The 12,312-nt window shown below is 45.4% G+C and overlaps 2 protein-coding genes across 7 annotated transcripts in view; one reads left to right on the top strand and one right to left on the bottom strand.

Moving 5' to 3' along the window:
• The window catches only part of LOC133402837 (cyclin-dependent kinase 17-like), a 31,264-nt gene extending 29,547 nt beyond the window's left edge, over window positions 1-1,717 (top strand). For all 4 annotated transcript variants that reach the window (XM_061677026.1, XM_061677025.1, XM_061677028.1 and 1 more), the window contains exon 17: window positions 247-1,717. In XM_061677026.1, coding sequence (XP_061533010.1) covers window positions 247-284 — 38 coding nt within the window. In that variant the 3' untranslated portion in view covers window positions 285-1,717. The remainder of the gene's footprint in view (window positions 1-246) is intronic.
• elk3 (ETS transcription factor ELK3) overlaps window positions 1,339-12,312 on the bottom strand; it is a 29,984-nt gene continuing 19,010 nt past the window's right edge. For 2 of the 3 annotated variants that reach the window (XM_061677035.1, XM_061677036.1), the window contains 4 exons: window positions 8,343-8,551; window positions 7,248-8,003; window positions 3,700-3,822; window positions 1,339-1,912 (listed from right to left, as the gene is read on the bottom strand). In XM_061677035.1, coding sequence (XP_061533019.1) covers window positions 1,817-1,912; window positions 3,700-3,822; window positions 7,248-8,003; window positions 8,343-8,549 — 1,182 coding nt within the window. In that variant the 5' untranslated portion in view covers window positions 8,550-8,551 and the 3' untranslated portion in view covers window positions 1,339-1,816. Of the gene's footprint in view, window positions 3,125-3,699; window positions 3,823-7,247; window positions 8,004-8,342; window positions 8,552-12,312 lie in introns of all 3 variants that reach the window. The other variant, XM_061677037.1, reaches the window with a different exon arrangement.

Here is a 12,312-nt window from a genome sequence, read left to right as displayed (position 1 = left end):
TTGTCCAACAGCGCGTCCGTCTGTAACAAAAGTCTGTGCGGTAAACATAAACAGCGGGAAAATGGTTCCGGGCGATGCAAGCACGCTCTTATGAATAGTTTTCATTGCGTCGAGGCAGAATTTTTTTGCGGTCAGCTTAGCTAAGTTAGCCTATTTTATTTATTCTTTTTTTTTTTTTTTTTTCTCCACCGCCCTAAATTGACGAGAGGGTTGATTTCACCGAACATTTTCTTTGTTTGTTGACAGGCAACGGGAAGAGCAGAAGACAAAGCATGCTGTTTTAGAGTCTTTGGACTGTATTTGTTTCGGGTTATTCGGGGAGAATCTCTTGAGCGCAACACTCTGATTGCTGGATGGCGGTGGAGCATCATCTTCCTCGTCTTCCCCACCAGCCCTCCAAAACCACTTGGGGTTCTTGCCCGCCCCCCCCAGACTTATACAAGGTTTGGCCTCAACGTGGCCCAACAGACATTTATATTCTATATTTATTAAGAAGAGAGAATGTGCTGCTAAAATCCGACTACTGTTAAGAATTCTAACTGGCTCAGTCACTTTAAGAAGAACATGCAATGTGTATAAATTTTTAAATCTTTTGAAGTGGTAACATTTGTTGTTGTTGTGATTTTCTTCATTTTTCATACGTAGACCTCGACCTAAAGGAAGAGAGAGCGAGAGAGAGAGAGAGAGAGGGAAAAAAAAAAGATGTTTTCATTGGCTCTTCAAAAGGTCTGGCCTTTTCCCCCCCTTCCTCTGTAGGCCGCGTTGACTGCTGAGAGCTCGTTGGCGTGTCATTCCGGTCGGGTAGCGCGTGCAAGGGCATTCAAGGAAAGGTACACCTCAATACTTTCCCCCCCCCATACTCGAGCCTCAAGTATTTAAGACCACGCGTGTCATCGTGTCTGTTACAAAGCAAACGCGAGCACATACGGAGAACCCATTTGCGCATTTATACCATGTCCTTGATATCGCACTAGTAGGCCAAAAGCGGCACTAGCGAGATGCAATCATTCTACTGGGACACTGAATTGACTTACTACTTAACCAGGATAACAAGGATGTCGAATAAGTGCCAAGATAGCATTTCTTTTTCCACATCATGTGAGTTGTCAGATCTTAAAATTGGGTCAAGATGTCAAATATGTGTGCGCCGCATCCCTGAATCTATTTAAGTGTTTCCGGATATGTTTTGTATGATATTCTTTTGTGAAAAGTTGTTACCGGTGTGAGATTTCATTGCTGATGCCCTCCCATGAGTTTTATTTCCTCTCAGAGTAAAGATTAAATTTAAAGTTTAAACAGAAAATGATTTGTTTTCCTTCTCTTGAAAAAGCAAAAGCATTCAAGCATTCAATGCTTAGTTTATTGAAAATGGATGACATTCTTCACAATACAAAATTATACAGAATACACACTGTATACCACATCCAGTATAAAAAAAGAGAAAGTTCTAAAAAAAAAAAAGGCTTTTCATTCATTTGAAAATCTTGTCTTTAAGGGGAAGTTGGGATGGTAGGACACAAAATGAAGGCACAGCCGGTACTATCTGAGAAGCGTAGTGCATATGTTACATACAATACAAAAGCCACAAGTAAAAGGAGGGAGAAGTTATGAACAAGCTTCTAGCTCGAGTCGAGCAGCTAGCGATATGGCTTTTTTTAAAATTTTCTTTTATTTTTTAAACTGAGTGCTTTCACCACTGTAGCCTCAAGCAACCCAAGTGCAAAAAAAAACCCCAAGACAAAACACAAATGAGGTCACAAAACTGTCGCAAAAGGATGTTGACCAGGATGAAGACGGGGCGACGTCCCTCTCGGAATCAGGATTTGTGGGCACCGGAGGACGAGGAGGAGGAGGGGGTTCCTTCCAGGCTTGGCAGGGGGACAGGCATGTGTCCGTTGATTAGGCTGGGGAACTGTGGAGGAAGAGAAAGGTGGGACCAGAGTTAGGGAGGAGGAGGAGGAGGTGGTGGTGGTGGTGGTGGGCCGGGGGGCGGAAGCTCTGCGAAAGGCTCGCTTTCCGCTGAGGAAGCGACCGCATTGTCACAGCTCGGGCTTCCTGTTATTTCTTCATTGTGCCGCCTCTTCCCGTTCGTCTCTGTCCCCTCGCACCTCCGCTCTTTTGCCAACGCACTCCACGACATTTACAGCCCAAATGCTAATAGTTCTAGAATAATAATAATAGTATCCACAACACTACTTTCAATAGTCAGCATCTCGGGGGAGCGTGATGCATTTTAATCCTTTTCTGTTGTTGTTTTTAGGTAAATATTGATTGTAAAGAAAAAAAGACGTACGTGGCGCAGTGGCGTGCTTGTACTGTCGTATTGCATTTTTTGTTAAAGTATCGGTGGATCGAGTCGGGTGAGTCCCCTCTAAAGGAGAGAGGAGCACATGCACGGCCCACCACAGGAGAATCCGCTCTCAAAACCGGTTCGCCCCGTTCAGGCTGGTTGGCTCCCCTGGGTTCAAACAGGAAGTATTCACAGGATTTCCTCTCCCGCGCTACAGTGCTGAAACCGGACACACCACCCGCCGCCGCCTGTCCCGCTCGCTAAGTCTGATTAGCCGCAAAACTGTGCTCGTCTGTTGCAGCAGCAAAAACATCTTGAAAATTCTTTCGCTCCCCTGCTTGCAGTCGGCGTGCTTGATGTGATGTGCGATGCCATTGATATATTCAAATTCCCCTAATGTTGGGCCATTTCATTTCTAATTCCTGCGGATGCGCGCCTAAAGTTGCACCAAACTTTACTCCGGTGAGACAACTCACAAAATGTTTGGGATAGGGGGTGAAATTTCAGAATGGACTGAAACTGCGCTATAACCGTCACAGGTCAACTTTATTTGACCTTTTTCTAACTTCTGAATGCACACGTCCAAACTGTTGGTTTTTAGTACTGAGCGGCAAAATTCACAACATTTGCAAAGATGTCCACTTGGACGTGACGGCGAGGCTTCAAGCAGGTTGTTCTTCGAGGGACGTGGCCACTGAGCTTCTAGTGTCATCGGTAGGTTGCAACAGAGAGAGACTGGAAGAGTCACAGAAAGGCACACATGCGGACGTCTTTGGAAATGTTGTGAATCTCGCTGTTGACGTTCCATGGCCACCGCTAGTGATTCAGGCGGCCCTGGGCAGAGTAGAGTGACATGGCAACAGAGAGGCTGAAATCCGATTGGACCAAAAAATAAATAAATAATCTAACATACACGTGTTGACTGTTGGGACTAAATTAATACACTATCATGGAACAAAAGTGTATTTTTTACGTTGCTATCGTTAGCTCATTTAGAATTTTGTATTGTTTTGTTTGGCTCATGTAAAACTTGTCAGTTCTGTGCTGATTTGATTATCTTGTCGGAATTTGGCTCGGTTCAACAATTAACTTATTTTTTTTTTAATCATCAATCGTTTAGAGACCTTGTTTAACTTCAAATTGTCTGAATTCTTAGAATTTCAGCCTGTCGTCTGTAAATATTCTCAGATTTCTGTAGTCCTCTATGAAAGCAGAGTGTATATGTGTTAAATCCAAATAAGATAATTTGGAAAACAAGGATCAACGTTTTTTTTGCAGCTTGTTACAGACCGAAACAGTGGCGGAAACGTCATTTTCTGCACTGTCAATTTGAAATGATGTGCTGTTTTTGAATAAAGTAACGGCCAGATGAACGGAGCGTTCAAATCATGGTCGGTGGCGGCCCTCACCTGGAACAAGGAGGCGTGGCCCTGCCGCCGGGCGGGGCTGAGCGGGGCCACGGGGCTGAGGCTGCTCCACAAGTGGATGCCGGACAAGAGCGGACTGTGCGCCAGCAGCAGACCGGAGGGAGTCTGGAAAAAGACGGAGAAAGAGAAGGATGGGCGTCAGAGGAGTGCACGGAATGGCTCCGAGGCCTTTCGGGGCTAATGCGAAACATGCTGAAAATGCAAAATGGAGAAGCTTTTTGGGCCTTTGGAAAAACAAACTGGCGGAGCAGGAAGGAAGTCTGCGGTTTCTCCTCTGGAATACAGGGGTGACGTTAGGGGCGGGGGGCTGTTGTTGATGAAGGGGGGCAACTCGAGAGAAAACATATGAAATCAATTTCTCCCCCCTCGTGTCACCTCAGAGAAGCGAGCCAGTGTTGCAGCCCCGCTCCCATTATTAATGGAATTATTGGAGCATGTGGCATCACTTAAAGGCCTCTTCCCTCCTCTCACGGACATTTTGCCGTGTGTTCACGTCTTGCTTTTGCCACCCCGCCTGGCAAAGGGCGCCGCTTCCCAGATAACGACAAATATTTGACAACGGGATTAAGTCAGCCGGATTGTCAAATAGCAACCGGATTGCGGAGGCCCGCGCCGCCCGGTCCGCAAACATGTCACGAGACCGGACGGCCCGGAAAATCCGCTCGATGCGGGCCGTCACGTGACCGAACCCGGAAAACAGCTCGGACGACTTCCTGCGTGCGCTAGACTAACGAGCGGGATGATGACATGTTTGTTTGTAGCCCAACTTGCTAACATGTTGTTTTTCTTATGGTTGGTATCTTTGCACAAAAGAAGTTAAATACATGTATAACATTTATTTATGCAAATATGACATCCATAAACACGAACGAAGCCTAAACATTGAATATTGCAATCTTTGGTGGCGGGGTGACGACAGCTTGTGTTAAACAAAAGACAAATATATACAAATATACAAACAAATATATATATATATATATATATATATATATATATATATATATATATATATATATATATATATATATATATATTTTTTTTTTTTTCATTTTCATTGCCGCTTCTCCTCACGCGCCGCTGGAGCCTATCCCAGCTATCTTCGGGCGGGAGGCGAGGTACACCCTGAACCGGTCGCCAGCCAATCGCGGGGCACATCGAAACAAACAACTGTTCGCACTCACATTCACACCGTCGGGCAATTTATTTTATTTATTCTTCAATCAACCTACCGTGCATGTTTCGGGGATGTGGGAGGAAACCGGAGAAAACACACCCAGGCACGGGGAGAACATGCAAACGTCACACAGGCGGGGCCGGTATTTGAACCCCGGTCCCCAGAACTGTGAGGCAGATGTGCTAACCAGTCTTTCACCGTGCCAGCGCATATAATATACACACACACACACACACACACACACACTGTATATTCCATTTTGTGGTGCTGTTTAAATGGGATGTTCGAGAACAAAGCTGCCTGCTACTACTGCTTAGCGAAGCGATAATACATTGTATTATAGATGCCGTATATCGCCATCTAAAAGCGCCTGCCGGTACTCAGCATGAGATTTAGCATCTTAGTTTACTAAATGGCAAAACATTCACCTGTGAATTTGTAATATCCCTTGCCCACGCGTGTCATTCGAATTCCTTAGACTAAGTAACTGCGTCTTTAGACGGACGTATCAGTGTCGTCAGCGCATGCGTATGCACGGAGCAAGGCAAGCATTTTCCACTTTTGTTTGGCGCTTGCGCAACAGTAGGCATTTCCCGTTTACTTGAGAGAACTGTGAAACAAATTTGAAAGACTTAATAAAATACACATTACTATGCAGATAACACTTCAATGTTTGAGCATGGCAGCAATTCTGGGGGGCGTATTATACATGGGTAGAACGAAATTTCAGCTGCAAAAGTGAGATTTTGGGGGTACGTATGATACAAACCACGGGAAGATTTCAATTAACACAATAACGTGTACTGTCATTTTCTTTCTGATGCACATGATGATTCACCTGTGTGTTATACCGCTGCAGTTTGTTGCCAACTACTTGTGAGGAGGACTTATTCTGCCAGATTTTTTTGCCCCAAGTATCGGTGGCTGCTAACGGCAGCATTCACAAGTACCCGATACCTTGAAATAAGGCCAGTATTGGCCCGTTACCGAGACCCGGTATCGATACTACTCGCCCATCCCTAGTGACCGTAGTTTTAGTGCTCTCTATGTATCACACAATGCATCTTGAGGAATGCAGCGAACGACATTTGGTCACACACAAAAATCCTCGTGCTAACCTGTTACATCGCGCTTCAGGAGCTTTGCAGAAACTATGGTGGAATAGCCACCTCTGGGGGGGGGGGAAGCCCATCCCGCATTTGCCAACAACTGTGTATAAGAGTAACAAACAGAAGAAGCAGAGTGAAGGGTCCTGAGAGGATTCAGAAGCCACGTGCAGGTATCACCTCTTTTTGATTTTACATTCCCAAAAAATAAACTTCGAACCAATGACATTTAGCGTATTATTGAAAAAGTGTTACGGGTAAGACATGCTACCGGAGTAGCGGGCGTGTTTAACATCAGCTTGTTTACAGAGCCGTCTTAGTGTAACTAGCGTTGTTATTTTCTTGAGGCTGGATATGCGTACTCTGATGAGGATCCGATTCATCGTTACAGCCCGAGAGTTGACTACGCCCCCTGCAGTAAGGCAACCCGCCATCGCGGGGGTTACGTTCCACACCAGTGACATCCGTGATGTAGAAATACCCCATTTAAATACACGCTAGGCATGTTTTTAAAGCATTTACGGCGCTTAATTTTCAGGACTTTAACCGCACTTTCAAAACAATACTAGCACAAAACAACTGGATAAAAAAAAATATCGTACAAACGGGGGAAAAAAGATTAACACTTAAAAATCTGCGATGTAGCGGGGGATTACTGTGGAGTTAACAGTGTTGCCCGCAGTTTATCGCTTCACGATCTTGTTTGAGGGGTGTTTAACGGTATCCGGTACTTGCCGTAATGCCCTCGGCGTGTAGGAAAGGCGAAACACAGTCGCAGCAAACACACCGCAACCGCAATCGGGGGAAACGCCTGTTCCGAAAATCATCCATTTTTTGGCCTATGACAGCATTGTCGGTGTGAATGCTCATCTTCCAGCATTTATACTTTTGATGCAAAATTGCGTTACGTGCGAATACACAGCTAATCGGTCAAATAATTCTCCGTTTTTTTTCTCCCCATCAAATTTGCAATGAATGTTTAACTCTCGGCAGTCACAACATTTTGGAGGACTCTCAAAGACAGCGCGAGGGGTCACGTCTCGGCATTTACACGTTTGGTTCACAATAACGTTACTGGGAATACTGGTTTAAGCAGTCAAATAAGGCATTTGTCTTATTTTTTTGTTGGTTTGTTTTGCTTTGAACCCACACGAAAATGAATGCACGTCTCTTTGCGTTCCTACAATAGCGAGGTGACCCACAAAGCCATAGCGCAAGTGTGAACGCTCATCTGTCAAGCGTCTCCTCACCTGCGCCGCGAAGAAAGCGGTGGTGAGCGAGCCGGACGGCAGCGCCGGGCTGTTGAGCGCGATGGAGCCGATGTCGCTGCCCGCCAGCAGCAGGGACGGGGCCGAGATGTCCAGAGCTTTGGGCTTTTTGCTTCTGGCCGGGAGTCCGTCTCCTCGACTACAACTACTGGACGACGAGGAAGACGAGGAGGAGGCGGAGCTTCTTCCTCCGCCGCCGCTCCTCTTTTCGGGAGGAGGCCGCAGGGCCCGCTCCCTGTGCCCGGACGAGAGGTTGAGGGGCTGGGCGCTCTGCTCCGAGAAGTCCCCCTCACGCTCCTCCCCCTCGTCTCCATCCTCGTTGCTCCGGCTTCGGGCGGGCGGCCCGGGGGAGACGTAGGCCTCTGCTTTGGCGTCGTTGGCGCCGAAGCGGATGACGGACCGCGGCTCCTCCCGAAGAACTCTGAGCAGCTCGGGCTGGTTCTGGAGCGAGGCCACGCTGAAGGACGAGTACAGGCCCGAGCGCAGGTAGTCGTTCCGGCTCTGCTGCGCCCCCAGGGCGACCGCGCGCGCCCTCCTCAGGGACTCCTCTGCCTCTTCCTCCGCCTCCTCCGCCTCCTCCTCGTCCACGTCCGGCGCGGGGGCCTCGCCTTCCTGGAGTGGGGGGAACCTTCCGGAAGCTAAGCCCATCTCCACCATCTGGGGGTCCATCTTGAGGATCTCGGGGAAGGAGACAAACTTGTAGACGAACTTCTGGCCGATCACCTTCTTGATGATGTTCTGTCGGGAAGAGCGAGAAGAAATCTCTTCAGGGTCGGCCGAGGCAAATAGGATTACGCTACGAGACAATACTTGAAGTCAACCTGCACACGCTAATGACCAATAAAAGAAAAACACACAACGCGGGGGAAAAAGTAACTCGCCTGTTTGGGCAACGGTGCGGTCAAAAGTCCTCAACAAATGAATACAGACGGCTAAAAATCTACTTGAAAGTATTTGTACTCGGCTACTTCCCACCACTGCGTCACAGGCACGTGTTTGTGTGCGTGAGGCCTCGGAGGAAGTGCGAACGTCATCCAGTGTGTCAAAAGAGGAAGCGGGAGAAGAAGTCGCGTTTACCTTGTCGTAGTAGTATCGCAGGGCCCGGCTGAGTTTGTCGTAGTTCATGTTGGTCTTGTTCTTGCGCAGCCCCCACAGCTTGGCCACCTCCTCGGACTTGAGCAGCTTGAACTCTCCGTCCGTGGACGTCCAGCAGATGAGGTGCTTGTGGCTCTGGTCCAGCAGCAGCTGCAGCAGGAACTGCCACAGGGTGATGGCGCTGTCCATAGCTGCAAAACAAGCGCACGCGTTCGTCTCGCACGCCGACCCCAAACACTTTGCAGACTTTACTCCCCAAAAAAGCTTTGAGCGAAAGTGAATCCCCGCTGTATGACAGATTCAAATCAAATTAAAAAATGGGTTTCTCCAGCATACAGTGGTAACTCAATTTACGTTTGACCTAACTTTCACGTTTGCAAGATAAGAGCTGTCTCTCGGCCGATTTTTTTTGTCTTGGGTGGCCCGGCAAAAATTTCATTTGCGGCACACTTCACAACAAAAAGTAGTTTGGCAGTTGGTGAAGAATTCTTCAAAAAGGAGTTTATTCAAGCGGTTTATTGCCACTCCTTGTTGAAGATTAATGTCAAACAAAGACAATTACGCATTGCGTATTTAACCAAACCGCATCAATTTGGAAGGCAGCTAGCTTAATGCTAACACATACTGGGAAACCCCATAGACCAGCTAGCAAAACTAGCATCAATGTCAACCTTGACTGATTGTTTTTTATAACTTTGTCTGTATAATGTGTGCGCCTTTTTTTTTTTAAAAACTGGACCTTGGTTCTGTCAATGAAGTCCTATTCTCTTCTCGTCGAAGATTTTCAGTGACTCTTATTCGATTTTGATTATTTTTTTAAGGGTCACAAAGGATGCAAATGGTCTTTCGCGTCCGAGATGCTGACACTTTTTTTGTCCGGGCACGTTGCCAACGGAACGGCGCGATCCGCCCGAGTTTGTACCGAGCGCACATTCCACTATGAAGGCAATAACCCACTCCGAGCCCGTCACACTTCCTGTGGAGCGAAAGCGGGCCAGATTGGACCGCAAGCATACTTCTGGCTTGAGCTGTTGTTCCTCCTCGTGCGTGCGTGTTTTTCCTCTTCTCCTTCTACCGTCTGGACTCTTATACACACACACACACACACACACACTTCTATTCATCCCAGCACATGGTTCCGCTCCCAAACTAAATTTAGTCCTAGCCGAGCCATCGGGGGCTTGGGGGGGGGGGGGGTTTAACATAGATCATTAAAAAGACATTCAGTTTGATTTGAGTGATTCCTTGGGGGTCAGGGAATTCTGCCGGCGGCTTGAGGGTCTATTTGTTGATGATGTCATTGTGCAATCATGTAGAATTGCATTACATTGATCACGTTTTTATTTGTAAGGGTAATATAAACACAACACAATCAAGGTTTATTTATATTTGTCTTATTTGTGCAACGGGAGCTCGACTCGCGGTAGGAAAACACAAAACGAAGAGAATTACGCATTGTGTATTTAACCAAGCCACATCAACGGTGTCTTGTGAACTTCATGAGCCGGCATAATGCTAACGCTCAAGCCAAAACGCCATAGACGGGCTAACGTCACCAGCGTCGATGTTGCGGGAATCATAAATCTTGAAACAACTTGGATTTGATCGTAAATGATAGCAACACAGACAGACCGATCATACGACAACATTTACAGCCAGGCATGTACTCCTTATCCTCTGCGAAAAATGACTCATTGAACTAAAGCTCTACAATTCACTTCTACATACTTCCTTGGAAGCAAGACACCACATGATGGTAGCGAAGCATTATTTTGGTCGAAATGAAAACTCAAAAGTATTACTTTTTGTCAAACTGAAACTCCTCCACTCACTTCAAAAATACTCCCTTGGCACCAAGATGCAGCGACATGATGCCAAACTTAAGCACTACTTTTGTCTCAATGAAACTCGTGTTTGAATTTGTGGACCTCCTGTGTGACAAAAGTCGCAAACTGAATGAATGTATTTTCCAGGAACTATTTCAGAACGGAACCCGGATGACCGCAACGGCTTTGGTGTCCCGCAGCTTTCCCGTCACGCCTGTTTATTGTTGACAGGTGAGTGGCGCTAAGTAACGTTTGCCAAGAGCGGAGGGAGGGGGAGGGGGAGGGGCGGGGTCAAGGAAGGGCGACGCCGCACGGAACCGCTTTCCGCCGCACGCCATCCGCTGACTTTTCGATGAGCCGTGTGAAACCACAACGCTGTCAAAGTCAGGACTTCCTGCCATTCTGCTTCCAAGGACAAATGGCCCAGCGGAGGGGATCCCACAGCAGGGGAGCGCTTCCCTACGCTACCGCACACTTCCCAGCGGTGAAAAGATCATCATCATCACCATCACCATCACCATCATCATCATGTGACGGTACCACAGCGCAAGCGCATGTGAGCGGAACAAATATTATGTATGTCCCGCTCTTCGGTTTTGATGGGTTGTTCAGTGTAGTACCACATTGGGCCACAACTTGCATGGCAGCACTGAGCTCTACTGGAAGACAGGCAACATATTTAAGAGCAAGAAGAAGAGGCAGAGAAGGTCCCCAACTAATCTCCAGATAAGTGTTGTTCATATGCCTGTGAGTATTGTTTAATGTTCCGCTTGCGTTGCAGCGCTATGTCTGTTGAAGTAGCAGTTGTTTGTAAGTTGACAATTAACTAAGCATCTATGCTAGTTTCCGTTAGCCTGTCAATGGTGTTTCACATTAAATGTGAGCATTAAGATAGCAGACTTTCATCAAAATGGTGTTTCAATATACGACATTTAATTCAAATCCAAATCAGCGCTTTGGTTTCGATCAGGTTTTCTCAAAATTGGGCAGTTTTTGATATACTGTATTGAATTTAAGCGGTGCAAAAAAAAAAAAAAAAAATCATCTACAAAATTGAGGACAATTGTAAAAATTTCATTTATTTTTTTAAATGATTTTCAGTTGTCTTGAATATTTTCAATTTTATAGCAAAAATTATATTTAATGTATTATATTTATATATCATTACATTTGCCATATTATTCCTATTAAAATTGCTATTTTAAGTGATACATGTATATTATATATTTCTAGATAACACTAAAATTGGAAACATTTCAAAATATTAAAATGTAATTTTTAGTAATTCTTGTCAACTTTTACAGAAAACATTTCTAAACAAATTTGGAATTATAAAAACTACAAATTTCAGAAATATTTTCATTTCATATGTCAACAAAAAAATTATAATTGACGTTAGAAATTATACAAGTGCATACATTTACAGGTAGATAACACTAGGACTCAACAAAATCCCAACGATTGAAATTTATTTTTTGAATTTTTTTTTTTTTCATATTAAACAGAAAAAAAAGACAATTAATAATTTGTTTACAGTCAAAAAAATAATGACACTATTTTCCATTGTCTGGAATATATTCCCACTTAAAGTTAAAATAATAGAGAAATCATATATATTCATGGATGGATAGATTCAAAATATGAAAATGTATTCTTTGTCGTCGTTTTTTCGGAAACACAAACAAGTATATCAAGCTTTTTGTAATGAAAGGTGTTTCCATTCTTTTCGATTGTCTGGAATACAATGCTGATATATTTGCACCCGTGACCCAATTGTCGCTTATTAAATAAGGCATGAATGGGCCCTTTCGATCAAGATGAAGCACTCGCGCACGGGTTTGTATGAGGCGTGCCCCGGACGGGTCACCTTTTGCTGGTGACGACTCTCGCCCGAGCAGGAAAGAGTCCGTGTCGTGATTTCTTCGCCATTCTTCTTCCTTCGCTGCTATCGTTGAGCTTCTTTTTTGTTTTGTTATCTTTTTTTGAAGCCTCTGTGCTCGATGCGTCCTTTTTTGTTACCGAACCATTCTAGGTTCGCGTTCACGTAAATGGAATGAAACTTGACGATTTCCGTCCGATTTAGTCATTTCCGTTAGTTTACAGTACATCCAATGTTTTTGACCTGA

This window comes from Phycodurus eques, chromosome 5 (genome assembly GCF_024500275.1).
Source record: "Phycodurus eques isolate BA_2022a chromosome 5, UOR_Pequ_1.1, whole genome shotgun sequence".
Taxonomy (NCBI): domain Eukaryota; kingdom Metazoa; phylum Chordata; class Actinopteri; order Syngnathiformes; family Syngnathidae; genus Phycodurus; species Phycodurus eques.
This window is presented reverse-complemented; position numbering and strand designations above follow the sequence as displayed.